At 42.7% G+C, this 19,193-nt stretch overlaps 1 protein-coding gene across 9 annotated transcripts in view; it reads left to right on the top strand.

The window, feature by feature from the left end:
* Positions 1–19,193, top strand: part of LOC121439635 (dystrobrevin beta) — a 234,448-nt gene that overhangs the window by 45,290 nt on the left and 169,965 nt on the right. For all 9 annotated transcript variants that reach the window (XM_041640172.1, XM_041640169.1, XM_041640167.1 and 6 more), the window contains one exon: positions 8,715–8,869. In XM_041640172.1, coding sequence (XP_041496106.1) covers positions 8,715–8,869 — 155 coding nt within the window. The remainder of the gene's footprint in view (positions 1–8,714; positions 8,870–19,193) is intronic.

Genomic DNA, 19,193 nt, shown 5'->3' with positions numbered 1-19,193 from the left:
GGAATAATTGGGCTCTGCTTCAAGTTACAGACACACACCTATCACACTTTTTTTATTCATCTTTTTTTGTGCCCCGAGTCTTCTAATGATAGCCTAGAACTCTTAGGCTCCAGGGATTCTCCTACCTCAACCTTAGTCCAATTATCAAAATGTTCACAGCAATTTTCCCTGGTTGAGCACACTGGGGTTCCAATAGTCCAGTTTATACGACTTATCTTCTTACATGTCTTTGAAAGACTACATGTTGAGTAGAGGAAAAACTAACCTGAGCGTCTTCCTACTGTGGCTTTTCTCACCATTGTTTCGGTCGCTTGCTTCTGGTGTTTCATTAACAGGCTGTACAGAGGCCTCTGTCTGAGGCTTCAGTTGAACAGTTTCCCTGCTCAAAATCCTGCTTCTTTTGCCAGGCCTTTAGTCACCTGTCACTCCACCCTTACCCGCACGGGCATCTGCTAGCCAGCCCTTGATTTCTCTTTTAGTCTGCATCAGAGATGTCCATGTCTTGATTTCTCTTTTAGTCTGCATCAGAGATGGCCATGTCTTGCATTTCTGGAATAACTGAAATGTTTCAGAATGAGAAGCAAGCAAGAAATACTCTCTATATCTTCACTTTATGAACTATTAAAGAGAATGAAGAAAAACAGAAACTAAGGAAAGCTGGGTTGGTCAGGGTTCTCCAGAGCAGTGGTTCACAGCCCTCCTATCGCTGCGGCCCTTTAGTACAGTTCCTCATGCCGTGGTGACCCGCAACCATGGAATTACTTCATTGCTACTTTATCACTATAATTTTGCTACCGTTATCAATCATAGTGTAAATATCTGATATGCAAGATATCTAATATATGACCCCCAAAAGGATCATGACCCACAGGTTGAGAACCACTGCTCTAGAGGCACAGAACACGTTTACACACACACGCATGTAATATACAACATGTATTTTAATAAATACTTTACATATACACATGTGCATATATATGGGTTTATTAGAATGGCTTACAAACTGTGGTCCAGCTAGCCAACAATGGCTATCTGTGAACAGAAGGTCCCAGAATATAGTAGTTGTTCAGTTTGTGAAGCTGGTCATCTCAGCTGTTCTTTAGTATATGCTAGAATTTCAAAGAGGGGGGCTCTAATGCCAGTGAAAGAATGGACTTGCCAATGAGAGCAAGGAGGCAAAGTTCCTCCTTCCACGTCCTTTATATGAGCTGCCACAAGAAAGTGTGACCCAGATAAGGCTGAACCTTCCCACCTCAAAAGAACTGGATTAGCCAGGTGGTGGTGGTGAACACCTTCAATCTCGGCACTCGGGAGGCAGAGGCAGGCAGTTCTGTGAGTTCAAGGCTAGCCTGGTCTACAGAGTGACTTCCAGGACAGCCAGAACTGTTATAAAGAGAAACCTTGTCTTGCAAAACAACAAACAAACAAAAAATCTGGATTAAAGGTGCATCTTCCCACTTCAGAAGATACAGATTAAAAGTGGGCCTTCCCATTTCAAATGATTCAATTAAGGAAAAAAAATCCTCACAGGTTTACCCAGCTAATTCCAGATGTAGCCAAGTTGACAACCAATGTATTAGCCACCCAGAGGCCAAGAACTCTTTGTAAGGTGGGTGGGGCTGAGTCATCAATGGCTTCTGACTCCATCCATGACGTGGAATTTTAGTGTGTTAGAGAATGCAATGTGCCTTGCATTTGGTTGTGGTGTGTACTTATAAACAGACAGACAGGTGTACATGCTTTTCTGGGCTAAGTCACCAGTAGGTTGAAAGATGACAGGAGTTGGGAGTCACCTTTGCCAGGAGACATTCATATAAAAGGGAAATGGCTGTTCATTGATAGTCTTGTCCCTTGGGTCTGAACAGTCCTGTCACTTTGCAGAAGCCTGACATGAGATAGTGAGCGCTCCTGTACAGATGTAAGCAGTCAGTAGAACCAGGGCCGCTCTCACCGGGAGCAAACACAAACCTGTGCCAATGGCAGAGCAGCAGCATTGCCTGGTACATGGGGGAGAGTGTTTTAGAGGCTGAAAGAGGCACCCAAATTGAAGGGCTCAGTCGTGGGAACAACTGTTGGGGAACTGGCATACTTTCTTTCTGAGCTATAGAAATAGGACAGTCATCCTGTTATGCCAGAATGGGATAGGGCTTTAATTAGAGAACTAATTTTTAAAAAATATTTATTTATTTATTATGTATACAATATTCTGTCTATGTGTATGCCTGAAGGCCAGAAGAAGGCACCAGACCTCATTATAGATGGTTGTGAGCCACCATGTGGTTGCTGGGAATTGAACTCAGAACCTTTGGAAGAGCAGGCAATGCTCTTAACCTCTGAGCCATCTCTCCAGCCCCATAATTTTTTTTTTAAGTGCTAAGGGTGAAACCTCTGGTCTTACACCTGTTACACACTCTCCGTTACCTCCAGACCTTGTTCTTGATAGTTTTATTAAATTTTATTTGCTTCTTTAAGCTTTGTTATATGCAAGTAGTAAATTACACTAATTTAGATTCATTACTTGTTATTCTTCACTTGAGAATTAAAAAATCAGCCTAGTTTTACATCATTTCTCTGCTTTTTTTTTTTACAACCCAGCTGGGCATGGTGGTGCACGCCTTTAGTCCCAGCCCTTGGGAGGCAGAGGAAGACAGATCTCTGTGAGCTTGAGGCCAGCCTGGTCCATAAATCTGTTATACAGAGAAACCCTGTCTTGAAAAACCAACCAGCCAACCAACCAGTCAACCAACCAAACAGAAACAACCCACTAGTTAAACCAGTAACTCAAGAAATAATGAGTTACCTCATTATGCTTTCAGGTTTTGGATCTAGCTGTTGTTCTTCTCCTAAAACAAACACTTTTTTATGTTTTGTGCCTTTCCTGATTAAAAAATTACCACTTTGAGTCCATTGAACATACCTTAGTAACTGAGTGAAATTGAAGAGAATACATTTTTGTGGGCGTGGCAGTCGTGTGACTCTCTGGTTATTATTTCCCTTTATGTTTTTAATGAATTAGATGTAGAATTGTTGACATGGGTGTTGTATACGTAAGTTTGTAATTATGATACTGTACATCTGTAAGTATATGGCAGCTAAAGTCTCTAGTCCTTTTTTTCTGTTAATGGCTATGAGTTGGTTACTCATTGTCTGGCTAGCTGTGACTACATTTAATGGTAGCAGAAACTTGATTAATAAGTGACTTAAATACATTGGGGTTTGTGTTCCTTATGTAAAAATAAGTCCAAAGGCTGCTGAGCTCAATGTTGGTCCCACGACCTGAGGATGTCATGAGACTCCAGTTCCTTCCATCTTCCTGTCCTGATGTATGGTACCTTTCTTAGGGTAATAAGATGACTTCTCTGTCCTGGACTGAGGTGTTCATTCCAGGCAGAAAGAAGAGAGGTACCTCTGATAGGAAACCAAAACTTTCCCAGGAATTTACCCTAGAGTTACAGCGTGGATAGGCGTCAAGACCTTTTAAAAAACGTGTACATTCACAAGGACATGTGCTCAACTGTGTTCATAGCAGCATTGTTTGTCATAGCCAGAACCTGGAAACAACCTAAATGCCCCTCCACCGAAGAATGGATAAGGAAAATGTGGTACATTTACACAGTGGAGTACTACACAGCAGGAAAAAATAACGACATCTTGACATTTGTAGGCAAATGGGTGGAGCTAGAAAACACCATGTTGAGTGAGGTAACCCAGACCCAGAAAGACAATGATCATATGTACTCACTCATAGGTGGTTTTTAAACATAAAGGAAAGAAAGTCAGCCTACAAATCACAATCCCAGAGAATCTGGACAACAGTGAGGACCCTAAGAGAGACATTCATGGATCTAATCTACATGGGAAGTAGAAAGTAGAAAAAGACAAGATCTCCTGAGTAAATTGGGAGCATGGGGACCATGGGAGAGGATAGAAGGGAGGGGAGCAGAGAAAATTTAGAGCTCAATAAAAATCAATTAAAAAAAAACTGGAAAAAAAACCTGTGCACATTGTCACAATAAACACAGGGTTCAGCCAGTTAGTGAGAGGGGAAGTAGACACTGTGTGGGTGCCGTGAGGTGTCTGCCACATCCCATACTGACCCTGTGTTCTGACTTAATGCGTAGTTGTGCTCCTGGTAGGAATAGCAACCAGCTTTTTAAAAATGGAGTCAACCGTGCTTTTCCCTCTTTTTAGAAGCTGAGCATCTCCGAACTCACTGCAGTCCTTAATACTTGAGACTCAGCGCTCTGTGTAGGATAGCACACTTGCAAACAAGACGCCAGGCCCCATGCAGTTAGTTCTGATACAGGTACGACATCTCTAGGTTGTTTATTTCAGTAAGGTTTGTCACATCTTCTCACGCTAGAAATGTAGAGTAATCCTAACCTTGAAAGTCCTTTATTCTTTTATCCAATACATTGAAGCATCTCCAGTTGATTCCTCTTTCCCACCCCGGCCACCACTTCCTTTCTTTTAGACTTGTTTGGGTCTGGAATAGAGGTCAGTTGGTAGGGTGCTTGCCTGACACAGGTGAAGCTCTGGGCTCACTTCCTAGCACCACATAGACTATAACTGGAGCCGGTGAAGGGAGGTAGAGGCAGGGCCACCAGAAGTACAAGGTCATTCTTGACTCCATAGTGAGTTCCACACCAACCTGGGCCATATGAAAAAACAACAGATTCTGAAAACTAACTCTTAAAAATATATGTGTAATTTATTTTTTATTTTATGTTCATTGGTGGTTTGCCTGCATGCATGTCTGTGTGAGGGTGTCAGATCCCCTGGAACTGGAGTTACAGATAGGTGTGAGCTGCCATGTGAGTACTAGGAAAGGTCCTCTGGAAAAGCAGCCCGTGCTCTTAACCATTGAGCTATCTCTTCTGAGCCACTGAACACTTTCTTGGCAATCCCTTTTTGTGACTTGTCATGCTGTTGTCTTCTAATTGATGTGTTTGTTTTGCTGAGAATTGAACCCAGGCTTATGCAGGATAGGAAAGTGCTCTGCCTTTGTATTCTTTCTGCTCCTTGTCTTGCTTTGTGTGTTAATGTTTCTCACAAATGAGTTAATATCTCTGCATTTCTCTCTTCTGGGAGAACTTACAAATTTGCCTTCCTTCTTCCTTTTCTAGCATTTATCCAATTGTCATTCTGTCAATGATGTTTTTTTGGCTATGTGTATATCCTAGTCATTATTTTTCATGGTTTTTTGTTCATTTGGGGAGGATACCATGCTGAACCTAGGGCCTCATGCTTGCTAAGCAGGCACTCTTATTCCCGAGTTTGGCTTACCCTGTGTGTGCTCCTATTGCATAGTGACAGGCCCTCTTTTAATATGTTTATTTTAAAGCTCTTAGTTCATTTGTTCTTCTCCTTCCCTCCGTCCTTTTTTCCCTCTGATTTTTAGGGACATGGTCTTTTTATGTAGCCATGGTTGGCTTTGAGCTTCCCATACGAACCAGGATGGCTTCAAAGTTATGGAACTTCTCCTGCCTCTAAGTATTGAACTACAGGCAAACACCACCATACCCAGATACCACACCTAGCAATGTTCCTGAAGTTGATATATACTGTCCTGTCTGTTGATATTTTTAAAATAGTTTCCTTTTATCATTTATTAATGTACCTTTAAATTATTTTTTGTTTTTTCAAAGGTTTGTTTGTTAATTTGTATTTTATGTATATGAATGCTTTCCATGTACACCTGTACACCATTGTAAGCTACCATGTGGTTGCTGGAAATTGGACTCAGGACCACTAGAAGAGCAGAGCAGCCAGTGCTGTTAACCACAGAGCCATTTTTCCAGCCTCTAAGTTATATCTTAAAGCACTGTAATTTGCTGAAATTTACTACAGAGTCAGATAGGTATGGATTTCAAACTTGATTTAACCATTGGCTAAAGTTCTAAGCAATACTTTCTTATCTGTTATTTTAAATAATTCTGCCTGAGCACATGTGCACATATATGACAGAGGTCATGTCTCCTTGTCACATGGTTTTGACCTTCTGTTATCCTTCCTTCTCCTGAACTCTGGATGGGAAGAGGACTAACTGAGACAGGAGCTCTATACAAAGACCAATGAACAGAATTACTAGGAACTCCTTTCCCATCTTCTTGGCCATCTTTCTGTAAAAACAGAATCATATTGTATCACAGTCTCTTGCTGTGATAGACTACTCTGACAAAAACAAGTTAGGGAAGAAACGGTTTGTTTTGGCGTACAGCCCCAGAGTGGATAAGTCCTTCACAGGGGGACGGGCTGGCAGCAGGAGCCTGAGGCTGGCCTGGCAGTCAGGAAGCAGGGTGATCACATGTTATCTACATGTAAGAAGCAGAGAGGGGTAGGGGAGGTGAGGCCAGCCCTAACCAATCTAAACATCTGTCCTCCCACCCACAGGTAAGTGTGGTCTTTACCCACCCCTTATCAAGGAAACTTCACATTGCTACACACAGAGACTAGTATAGAAAACCACAACCAATTAAAATGCAGAGTTGTGGAACCCAGTCCTAGTGACTACATTTATAAAACATTCCAGTACGAAGGCTCAAGGAACACTGCGGGAGAGGGTGTGGAAATATTGTAAGAGCCAGAGGATCAGGGAGTTTGCTGTGAGATTGTGTTTCCTTGGACTGTCAGAAGCTACACCCTTAAAGTCTCATTGACAAGACCACCCAAATGTGAGCTGAATATTGACCAATAAATGTGCCAAAGTGCACAGGGAAGAGCCCACATGACCTCAGCTCTACCCAAAGAACTCCAGGCAACTAAGGAATGCTGAGAGTGGGAGAAATAGTCTTCCCCAGGGAAGAGCACACCAACTGGTTATCCAATACCCTGAAAACATGCATACATACAAGGAACAGACGGAGCAGGTTGTATTCAGAGGGTGTGTGTGTGTGTGTTACTGAAAACATATGTACAAGGAACACTATACAAACTGAGCAGGTTGTATTCAGAGGGTGTGTGTGTGTATTACTGAAATCATACGTACAAGGAATACTATACAGACTGAGCAGGTTGTATTCAGAGGGTGTGTGTGTGTGTGTTACTGAAAACATATGTACAAGGAACACTATACAGACTGAGCAGGTTGTATTCAGGGTGTGTGAATGTGCGTGTATGTGATACCAATTAAAAAAAAAAGGTCATGAGCCAGGTGATGTGGCCCACACCTTTAATCCCAGCACTTAGGAGGCAGAGGCAGGTGGATCTCTGCGAGTTTGAGGTCAGTGCGGTCTACAAAGCAAGATCCAAGACAGCGAGGACTGTTACACAGAGAAATCTTGTCTCCAAAAACCAAAACCAAACCAAAACAAACAAACAAAAAAAAAAACCCAAGACCTTGAATGTAAAAGAGAGCACGGGGTATGGGGTATGTATGTATTCAAGAGGAAGGGAGAAATGTAATTTTATTATAATCTAAAAAAAAAAAAGTGAATTCTAAGAAAAAAGGGCTCATCATCATACCTGCTCTTAGTGACATGCTTCCTCCAACAAATATGTGTCCTAAAAGTCTCATAATGTTCTCAAACAGCATCACCAGCTAGGGACCAAGTGTTTGGTAAATGAGCCCGTGGGGGACATTTCTCGCTCAGTCAACAATGTGTGGGTCGTTAGCTTTTAAAATGTTTTAATTGAAGTAGAATCATATCACTTAGACCTCCCCCTTTCCTCCTTCCCGTCCCTCCCATGTGCCTCTCAGCTGCCACGCTGATAGCCTTTTTTCTTTGATTATTACTGTTATGTGCATATGTAAGTATATGCGATTGCTCAAATACATAAATGCAATCTGCTGAGTCTGGCTTTGTTGTTTCTGTGTATGTGGTTTCAGGGCTGATCACTTTGCACTGGACAACCAATAAGGGGACTTATCCCTGGGAGGAACTAATTCTTCTTCCAATGGTGATTAGCTGTCTGTAGCTCTTTTGTAGGGGTAGGGTCCTGTGAAATTTCCCACCTTCCATGTTGTTATGCCCACTGATGTTGCCATTTTTAGGAGAGACTGTCTCGCTGCAGACTTTCTCGTGTTCTGGCTCATCAGCGCTTGCTTGTTTTAGGAACAGGGTCTCGTATCATTCAGGCTGGTCTGAAAACTGCTGTGTACTTTCATTCACCTGCCTCTACTGCCCAAGTGCTGCGTGTGTCCTATAAACAGGTACTGAGGAGTAAAAACATGCTGCTTCAAATTTTCTTACAGCGGTGGGTTGCATAAATTAAAAACTAATTATCCTTCAGTTGCGTGAATTTAGGAAGTTGCGAGATGAGGGCTAGAGAGATGGCTCAGCAGTTAAGAGAACTTGCTGCTCTTGTAGAGACCTGGATTTGATTTTCACCCCTTATGGCAGGCACCTCACAGCTGCCTGTAACTCCAGGTGATCCATTACCCTCTGCTGGCTTCTGTGGGTACTGCACTCATGTGCAACCCCACCCCCCATTGAAAAATGATTTGAAAAGGTGAGTTGGGCATACATGAATGGTTATTCCACTTAATGACTAGGTAAAATCGTAAGTGGGTAGGATTGAGGGACCTTGTGAGCAAAGTAACTACACGGCATTAATAAGGACAAGAATAATTTGAACGTTAACTAAAACTTGTAACTTTATGGTTCTTCTGAATGATGCGTGTTTAGTGGTGCAGAAATAGCATAGAGCCATGTGTAATTTTTAAGAGATGATATTTTCTTATAGTTTACCTTTATTTACTTTTGTTCCTAAAGACATTTTCTCCCAGATGTCAGATTCCAATGGCTTGATGATATTTGGCAAGCTTGACCAGTTTCTGAAGGAAGCCCTGAAGCTCCCTACAGCTGTCTTTGAAGGACCATCCTTTGGTTACACGGAACACGCAGTCCGCACCTGTTTTCCACAACAGGTAAGGACCATTGTCAGAGCCTCGGGCTACAGGGGCCACCATCTTCTACCAGATTCCCCAGGTGGCTTCCAGAAGGCAGGGGAGGGGGGCAAAGTTCACCTGAGGACTCTTGTTCTCAGGTAAGGTAACATTGGACTTCTTTTTAAAGAAAAGGGTTTTTAAGTTTTTCGTTATTCCGACTGAACGTATGTTTCTTCTTCTGTTTAAGTAAGGTTCTTAAATTGTAAGTATGGGATTTTGACTTAAAGCCGTAGCCATTTTGGTCACTGCTTCCTGCACGGTGCTCACCTGCTCCTGCAGAGTGCATGGAGCTTGCTCATGGCATAGTCAGGAGTTTGGCTGCTTTTCCTGGTTTTTACTTAGAGGTTGGTATAAGTGATGAGTGTGTTCCTGAGAGTTTAACTCTGCCCCAGAGACTGGGGATAGAGTAGATAACTCAAGGTAGAGAACAGATAAAAGAACTGTAATACTGTGTGTAGAAAGGAGAAATAGAAAATTAGGGGAAAAAAATCTGTTTTAAAATCAATAGAAAAAAGTTATCTTCCTAGAACATTTTTTTTTTTAAGTTTAGTTTTATTTTGTGTGCGTTGGTGTTTTGCCTTCATGGATGTCTGCGTGAAGGTGTCAGATCCCCTGGAACTGGAGTTACCAACAGTTATGAGTTGCCACGTGGGTGCTAGGAATTGAACCTGAGTCCTTAGTCCCTTTAACCACTTAACCTCCAGCCCCCAGAAGATAACTTCTCAATTACCAAAGGAAAACTGTTTTGCGGTTGGAAAAGCTTTATGGAAAACTATACCCGACAGGAGACGTGACTTCGGCTCAGCCATCAGTCGTATCACCAGTAAAGGGAGACGCTAACAACTGAGCGGGCTGAGACGCACGGCTTCCCTGCTCAGACCTTCCTCTGAGATGCACGACTGGAACGGAGTGCCGTGGAAATGTCCAAGTATGAGTGCGCGCTAACTTGCGCAAACTTTCCTTTGTCAACTGTGTTTTCTGTCACTGGTATAAGTGGCAGTCAGCACCAGCTTTTAGCATATTAAAAGCATCTGTACTCTCAGTCTGTTCTAATAAGACATAGCATGCATTACCCCCCTAATATAATCTTCAAACGTAGGGAGGCTCTCTAAGCTCCTGCAGATGCTAAATCCCCTTCGTGGGTGAAGGCAGTGATGACAGGATACCAGGCCCACAGATGGCTCTCCTGGGCTAGCGTGCCTTCCTGCCGCTGCCTGCAGCTGTTGCTCCAAACGCTGTTTCCGCAGCTGGCTGCCCACACAGCACTTCAGAGCTGTCTTAAAGGCGATATGCACATGGCTCTTACATGAGATGCTTCCCGAGGCCAGGTTGGACCCTCATTTAGTTTTGGAATGCTGCTTTTGAGTAAAATGCTGGCAGGATCAAGGAGAGAAGTTTATAATAAAGTACCAGTGAAGAATAGTATTTTTCAAGTGGGTGACGGGTATTAACCCTAAAGTATTCTTTGACTTAATTGTGATTTAAAGACTATGACAAGAATCTGATATTGGAGTCATAATTGAGACTGTTGAAGGAGCTTTATAAATTGTAATTGCTAATTCAAAGAATACTACAAGGTTTCTGTAGATTACCTTAGAAGTGCTCATTGTGAGACGCCTGAGCACACAGCCTGCTTATTGATTTTTCACCTGCTTCAGATTCCTCAAAAATAAAATCAGCTGGAAGTGGTGGTACATGCCTTTAATCCCAGCCCCTGGGATGCAGAGGCAGGTGGACCTCTGTGAATTAGAGGCCAGCCTGGGCTACACAGTGAGTTCCAGGACAGCCAGGGCTATGTAGAGAGACCCTGTCTCCAAACCACCACCCCTCCCCCAAATAACCATAATTTAGACACATGCATTATATAGACAGTAGCAAATTTATGTCAGAATGACTGCGACAGATGTTTTTGCACAATGAAAAGTATCTTTAAGACTATGAAAAGCAGCATGAAAGAGAAATTTGATAGTGTGCACTTGTCCTCACATCTTTATAACTTGTATTTGTGTTTTACTGAAATTTGTTTGGTGAGGCTGTCCTTTTAAACCAAAAAAATCTTTCAGCTGTCAAACTACATCAGAGACCTTTGAGAAGGATAAAATTTTACTTGAGTTACTGATTAAAAAGTGACAGAGAACTGACTTGGTTGGCACCTAGAGTTACTCCTCAGGGTCGTCCATGGTCACTGAGGGTCGTATTTGCCTTTTGCTGTTTACACAGAGCCTGCCAGGCTCCAGAAGATCCTGTGGGCTAAGAAGTCTATAGGAAGACAAGCCTACCTTGACCTGAGCATCTAGGCTGTCGATTCCAGCGATTCTGTCCACTGGAGATCTTCAGTTTAGATGAAAGGCAGTTTTTCCCAGTGGTCAGTGCTTGGCAGTTGTAGCAAATTGCAGATGGACATTGTTCTGTGCCCATTTGTCTTCTGTCTTCTTTGGAAGAAGTAGAGTGCTGTTAGGAGCCAACCTGTCTCTTTTTGTTATGAAAAGTCTTTTAATAATTAAATATTTAAATGCCATATTCCCCAGATCTCTGAGCAGTTGAGGGCTGTTTATCAGGTATAGATAGATGAGTTATACCTAAAGTACAGAATCTGCCTAGAGAGCTGGGTCTGAGCTTGACTGTACCGGCTCTCAACTTAACAGGTAAAGCAGGGTTGGATTAAATATAAAGTATTTTTGTAAGAGACTTAAAAGTACATACCAGTTTAAAACATGAGACTTACTGCTTTGTAGTTTGGAATGAGCTACAATGAACAGACAATTATAACATTTAACAGTAAACATAGGTGCATGTAAGTTACACACACACACACACACACACACACTGAACAGGAATTAGGCGAAGTGGATGCTTTGGTGGGCCCTACCAAAGGAGGCATGCCACTGCACAAAACACACATGCACCAGAGTCAGCACGGGGAACCAGGCAAGGAATACCTCAGTAAAGATGGCAAGACTTGGTCACCTGACCTGGCCATCAGTTAAGACGGCGGTAAGGTTATCTAACCTCAATTAAGATGGTGGTAAGGTCAGGCTGGAGAGATGTCTCAGCCGTTAAAGGCTAGGCTCACAACCAAAAATATAAGATGGTGGTAAGGTCACCTGACCTCAGTCAAAATGGCAGCGGTCACGTGTTGTATGGAAAAGCCACATTTTTTGAGCCGTAGGAGCTTTAAACCTAATAACAAGAGACACCTAGAGGCGTGATCTGTCCTGATGCGGGGCTGCTGCACCAGAAGCTGCAGTGGGGAACAAAGGCTGGAATTGAAAACAGCTGTCTCGTGGATCTGACCAATCTTGTCGGCCGTGGTAGAGGTGGCAGGTAGCGTTTGAGGAAAGGCAGAGCCAGCAGGACACCGGTGGAACATTTACAGGCAGGTGACTGTTTGAGGGTTTATACCATAACTGAAAACGTGAAAACACCACAGGTCCTATAGAAGAGCGTCCCCTCTCTATAGGTGGGGTGTGAAACGACTGTGACACTGGAAAGCCTATAGGAAGACGTCTCCTCTCTGCAGGCCGGGTGTTGGAGCCAGAGAGGCTAGAGGCCGCTCCAAGTGGTCTCTCACGGAGGGGACCACTTACGAGTGGTCCATCAGAAAGGAAAGGAGAAAAAAAAATCTGAGGGACCCTGGGCCCCAAATCAAATGCACCACACAGCGTGTGCAGTGCTAGCGCAGGAGGACCAACCCTGGGTTGTCCAGTCACGTTTTTAGCTATGGGAAACAACCAGAGATGAATGTCAGCGAAGGGCTCAACAGTAGCCGTGAAGGCTGTGGTTGGCTGACTGGAAGGGGAAAACTCACCACCAAAGCTGCTGGTGTGTGTGGAGGTCAGTGTTCGGGCAGATACAACACAGAGCTGTTGTAAAGAAACCTGGTTCCTGAGCCCAGGGTTCCACGTTTTCTCAGCTGGCCCATCTGCGGGTGGAAGGAACACCGAGAGATCTTGGCCGAGTCCCAAGCACCAGTTTTATCCTCCTCAAAGATCTCTGCTGTAGTTTGACAGCTGAGAGGATTTGTCATTTTAAAAAGACAACCTCACCAAACAAATTTCAGCAAAATACAAATACAGGTTATTAAGGTGTGTACCTGTAAGTTATAAAGGTGTGAGGACCAGTGCACGCTATCAAATTTCTCTCTCACACTGCCTTTAAAAATACTTTGCATTATGTAAAAATATTAGTCACAGTCATTCTGATATAAATATACTACTGTTTAAAACTTATGTTTCACAAACCCAAATAATTCTTGTGAGTTCCAGGGAGCTGAATTGAAGGATCCACCTTAAACAGGTCAGATTCTTCTCAATTCCCTGGTCCTAGTTTTTTTCCCTAATCTTAACTCCTCCCCCCCCCCCCCCCCCACTGAGGCAGGCAGATCTTCCTTCTGATTCCAGCCTGAGTTCCTTCCTTTCTCTCTCTCCCCCAAAGAGGTAGCTGCTGCTGTGGCTCCTCTCCCTCCACTCCCCCCTTTCTCTCTCTCTGCCTCTTTTTCCTCTTCCCCCTTCTCCCTCCCTTCCTCTTCTTCTCCTCTTCCCTTCCATAACCCAGTAAATAAATATCCAACCTCACTCTGCATGGGGTGCCTATCTGTCTTGGTCTCTCACCCCCCCACACGGCTCCCTGCCTAGGATCCGCTGCCCCTCATGGCCCACGGGGCCGTTTTATTTTTACCATTACAGAAAGAGTGGATGTCCAGCTTTTACACATTGCACCTTGACACGGTCTCTACAGATGTGTTGGGCACAGACTGGGTGTGCCTGAAGAGATCCATGAGCTGCTTCCCTTTCTGCAGCAATGTGATGATGGAACTGTAGCTGCAGGTGACAGGGCAGTGATAACACTTCCTCCTGCTGAAGTACAAGGTTATGAAATTATGATTCAGTTAGATAGGACTGATCCTTATAGGAAATTGTTTCCCTTATGAAGAGGGAACGAAGTGTAGGATGTAAGCCTTAAAAGTTTTTTTTGACTGATTCTTAGTGGTCATAAACAAACAAAAACAAACAAGCTGAATTTAGAGGCTTAAAAGTTACTGAAAATAAACAGGAAATGAATTTAAAGGTCTCTCCAATTTTCTAGATTCCCAAGTTTTGGAGGAAGACTGAGTTTTTTCTTTGGAAAATTTGCCCCTTGTTTGCTTACTTATTTTCTAGGTCTTAGTGCTGACTTTAGCTTGGGGAGTTGTCTACCCCACTGGAGGTTTTAGATCTGACGTCTGTGTGGGAAGGGGACTGTGAATATCAGAGTGGAGGGAGGGTGGAAGGAAAGAAGGTACATTATACAGCATGGCTGTCAGTGTCTGCAGACACCGTGCCAATGCGTAGAAGAGGTGGGAATATGAAGAGAAGGGTGACATTTTTTGTTGATAAGTTTTCAAAATAGTGAGACTATTTTATCTATTGGAACTACTTTTTTTTTTTTTTGATTTTTCGAGACAGGGTTTCTCCGTAGCATTTGGTTCCTGTCCTGGAACTAGCTCTTGTAGACCAGGCTCGCCTCGAACTCACAGAGATCCGCCTGCCTCTGCCTCCCGAGTGCTGGGATTAAAGGCGTGCGCCACCACCGCCCGGCTGGAACTACTTTTTATCTAACCAATCTCCTCTGCCTATATGCCAAAACAAATTTCTTTCTACTCAGAGACATTTTTCTGACCTTGCTTTCCTGGACGATGAATAGATTTCGGCAAGAATTACCGGGCATGTGCATATTTGTTTTACTCTGTACACATTTTTTTAAAGATTTATATATTATGTATATAACATTCCTTCCATGTATGTTTGTATGCCAGAAGAGGGCACCAGATCTCATTATAGAAGGTTGTGAGCCACCATGTGGTTGCTGGGAATTGAACTCAGGACCTCTGGAAGAGCAGTCAGTGCTCTTAACCACTGAACCATCTCTCCAGCTCCCCTCTGTACACATTTTAATCAAGGGATTTCATGGTTTCCCCCAGCAGCCCTTCAACTGGGTAATTTCTGTAGATGAGTGCACTGTTTTGTTGCCCTAAGGACTTATCTTCACATTCTTCTCTGGTGTTGAGCTATGTCACATGACCAATAGTATCTTAGTTTCTTTTGGGTAGGCAATGGTTGTAACAGGTTGTCATTTCCTGCATGTGTGAGAACTTGGGCAGGACTGTTCATGTTGACACTGCCACTGTGTTAGATCCACTTTGGGCTCTATACCTGTTGTCATTTCAGTGTTCTCAAAAATATGTACTGTGCCCTGTGTTACTGCAAATACAGGAAGATGTGAACACAGAACAGAGGAGAATAAATTGGATAATTATCACATTTATTTTGCAAAGGAACAATTAGATATTTATAGTATCTTGTCTTAAAGATACTATATCTACAAAGAAATGAAACTAGAGTATAATTTTTTTGTTACCAAATATTAGTGATGTCTCAAAGTTTCTGTTGCTTCAGTGAAACACCATAACAAAAAAGCAATTTGGAGAGAATAGGGCTTATTTGGTTTACACTTCCATTTTGCTGTTCATCATCGAAGGAAGTCAGGGCAGGAACTCAAACAGGGTAGGAACCTGGAGCCAGGAGCTGATGCGGAAGCCATGGAGGGTGCTGCTTACTGGCGCGCTCCCCATGGCTTACTTCACCTGCTCCCTTCAAGAACCCAGAACCACCAACCCAGGGATGGGTTGGACTTCTCCCATTGATCACTAATAAGAAAATGCCTTATGGCAGGATCTTATGGAGGCCTTTTCTCAATTAAGTTTCTCTCCTTTCAGACGACTCACTAGCTTCTGTCAAGCTGACATAAAACCAGCCAGGATAGGTAATGACCAAAGCACGCAATATAATTTCTTGTCACCTCAAGCAGTGCATTTGAAGGTAGCGAAAACTACTGAATCCTTTTGAGTAGATGAAAGACATTTCACTTCGTTAAGAGCTGGGTGTGACTACTCACATGTAATGAGGAACTGCAGCTAATTAAGCCATTGAATCAGTTTAATTGGCTAAAAATTTTTCTTCCTTAGTGGTAGAAAAATATATATAATGATGTACCTTAGAAGTGATCTTCCAAGCGCATCTTAGATCAGATGAAATAGAGTGTATAAAATGGGCTTTATTATGATCGAGGCCATAGTAATGAGACCTGTCTCACTACCATTAATTAGACTGAGCAAAATTGCAGAGACCTAGAAGTGAAGTTTTGTTCTAGTTGGGTTTGCAGAGCAGAATGTATTATTAAATGAGTCCTTAGTGATGACAGGTGGCTCCTCAGTTCTCTTTATTGAGTTTGTTAGTGCCTGCTGCCTGTTTCCTATGTGAAAGCCCCCTACTCGGTTATCTCTAGGTGTGGAAACAGATCCAGCTGTGTTCGCCATGCATACCTGCCTGGGGCTCTGGGCAGGGTTCAGGGCTCCATCTTGGACTCCTGGGTTGTTCGCTGGTAGCATAGTCTAGCGGGCATTCTCTTAGACCTGGGTACTGTTCCTACACTGCTGCTTTGTAGTTTTCTAGGCTTTATGGAAAGCAGGAAATGTTACTTAGAACCTTGGCTTGCTGGTCTTTAGTGGATCAGTGGTCATCTGAAGAAGGCTGTTTAATCATAAGGAAGTTTGGTGTGAAATCATTTTCTAAATACAGCTGTAAGCTGGAGAAATGGCTCAGTTGGTAAAGAGCGTGTCTTGCCAGAATGAAGCTCCCAAGTTTGATTCTCAGAATTCATGTAAAAACATATGGGTTTGATTGTAATGTGCTTGGGATCTCAGCACTGGGGAGGCAGAGAGACAGGAGGAACTTCTGGGCTCGCCTGCCAGCTAATCTAGCTGAGTATGGTGAGCCTTAGCTGAAAAAGAGAGGTTGTCTCAAAATATCTCTCCTCTTTTGGAAAACAAAAATAAAAACCTTTATGGATTGCTTTGTACCTCTGATATGGATCCTAGTGTGCGCTCTTGGCCCCCTGCCATCCCACCCTTTGCCTGTCTTTTCCACGGGCATTCCTGGTACAAACCCTGCCACCAAGCTACGACTGCTCCCTGGACGCGCTTGCCAGTGTCCTGCTTGGTCTCTGCAGCTTTCGTTTGCAGTTCTCTTGTTTGGATTAACCTGCATTTGGGTGAGTGAAACCAAGCAAGGTTCTTGTCTTTGTGTGTTTGTTAGCCTCCAGTGAAGTGCAAGTCTCCCTCCCACAGAGGCCTCTGGTTTCATGTCCACTCTTCTTTGATCTCTGAATCCTTCAATATTCTGCATTCCCATGGCGTGTTTTATATAACTCAGGGTGCCTGAGGGAGGGACATCAGTCTCCAGCTTTGTATCTCCAGTGATAAGCAATACCATGCCTGGAAATGAGCCGTGCTTACTAAATATTTAAATAATGGCTTAAAATCATGTATAAATGAGAAAATTAGTATTTTTGGTTTGAGTTCTTTTTTTTTTTTTGAGACAGGGTTTCTCTGTACAGCTTTGAGCCTGTCCTAGAACTCATGCTATAGACCAGGCTGGCTTCGAACTCACAGCCTCCTGAGTGCTGGGATGAAAGGTGTGTGCCACCATTGGCCAGCCTGTTTTTTTTTTTAAAGATTTATTATGTATACAACATTCCATGTATGCCCATACGCCAGAAGAGGGCGCCAGATCTCATTACAGATGGTTGTGAGCCATCATGTGGTTGCTGGGAATTGAACTCAGGACCTCTGGAAGAGCAGTCAGTGCTCTTAACCTCTGAGCCATTTCTCCAGCCCTTGGTTTGAGTTCTGACTGATTAAAATTTATGGCTGTTTTTACACCTTCATTTCTATTCATATCACTCCATTAGTTTCTAAAGCGAAGTAATTATTACAATGTGGAAAATATAGTATTTCAGACTTTTTAAAGCATTTTTTATGACACTTCTTGCAGCTATGATAAAAAAATCTCTATAAGTATGCTAGCCTCTACAGTTGTGTCATTACAAAATACTGTTTTTTTCCGCTTTTGTTTTGTTTTTGTGGTATTGAAAATTGAACCCAGGGCCAGAGAGATGGCTTATTGGTTAAGAGCACCGACTGTTCTTCCAGAGGTCCTGAGTTCAATTCCCAGCAACCACATGGTGGTTCACAACCCTCTGTAATGAGATATGGCATCCTCTTTTGACCTACAGGCATACATGCAAGCAGAACACTGCATACACAATCAATCAATCAATCAGTCAATCAATCAATCTTTAAGTGAGGGGAAAAGATTGAACCCAGGTCTCCTGCACTCCACTATTGAACCATATCCTCAGCTTTCAGGTTGTTCTGATGTTTAAAGTCCAAATCTGTGATGGACAAGTTCCGTGTCCCATAGTAATGGAAGGCTGCCTTTTAGCATTGGTTCCACAACTCAAGTTGACGTATGTTAGCTTCTGCCAGCCTAAATATGCCTTCAACTCTACGCAGTTGTTAAAGCCAGCTTGCAGTTAGCTTAAAAATGTTTTGGGAGCCATCAAAATGGCTCAGCTGGTAAAACACTTGCCACCTTAGCCTGGCAACCTGAGTTCAGTCCCCAGAGTCTGTGTAAGAGACGGAAGGAGAGGACTGACTCCACAGACCTTTCCTCTGCCCTTGTACACATAATAATAAATAAATACGGGTAATATTTTCCTCCAAAAACTCATAAAAGTGCCATATCAAAAATTTCTTAAGTTATAAACTCAATGGGTGTGAAATATTTACATATTAAACAACAGAAATTACAAAGTACTTAATTGGAAATGATGAAGTTGGAAATTGTAGCAATGAGAATCTATTGCTAAATTATTTTATTTGTTATTTAAATGTTTTTAGTGACGCTAGATTTTTGAGAAAGCAGGGATGTGAAAATGAAATAGAATAGTAGTTGTTAATATCAAGGATTAGGATAACAGGTGATGATGAACAGAAATTCATTTTTAGGAAAAAGAATAATGAGATTACATTCAACAATGGAGATAGCCAGTGTTTTCCCAGCCGGAATTATAACTGTGTTGTTTTTGCTTAGTGTATCAGTGAAGTGATTAAAATTCGAAGACCTTGTGCAGAACAAAAAGCCTAATGTTGGGTGAAAAATATTATTTGTAGAGAGTGCAGAGATGGCTCAGTGGTTAAGAGCTCTGGCTTCTCTTCCAGAGGAGCTGGGTCCAATTCCTAGCACCCATATGACAGCTCACAGTTGCCTGTAACTCCAGGGAACCCAACACCCTCATATAGACATGCATTCAGGAAAAGCACCAATGCACATCAAATAAAAATAAAATAAAAATTATTTGTATTTGCCTCATACTGCTACATAACTTGAAAGGGGATTCTCTTAGTATCCTTTGCAGGTAATTA

This window comes from Microtus oregoni, unplaced genomic scaffold, assembly GCF_018167655.1.
Source record: "Microtus oregoni isolate MIOR12 unplaced genomic scaffold, Mior012 000062F_ref0000492, whole genome shotgun sequence".
Taxonomy (NCBI): domain Eukaryota; kingdom Metazoa; phylum Chordata; class Mammalia; order Rodentia; family Cricetidae; genus Microtus; species Microtus oregoni.
Note: the sequence above shows the minus strand (reverse complement) of the source record. Positions and strands in the feature narration are given on the sequence as shown.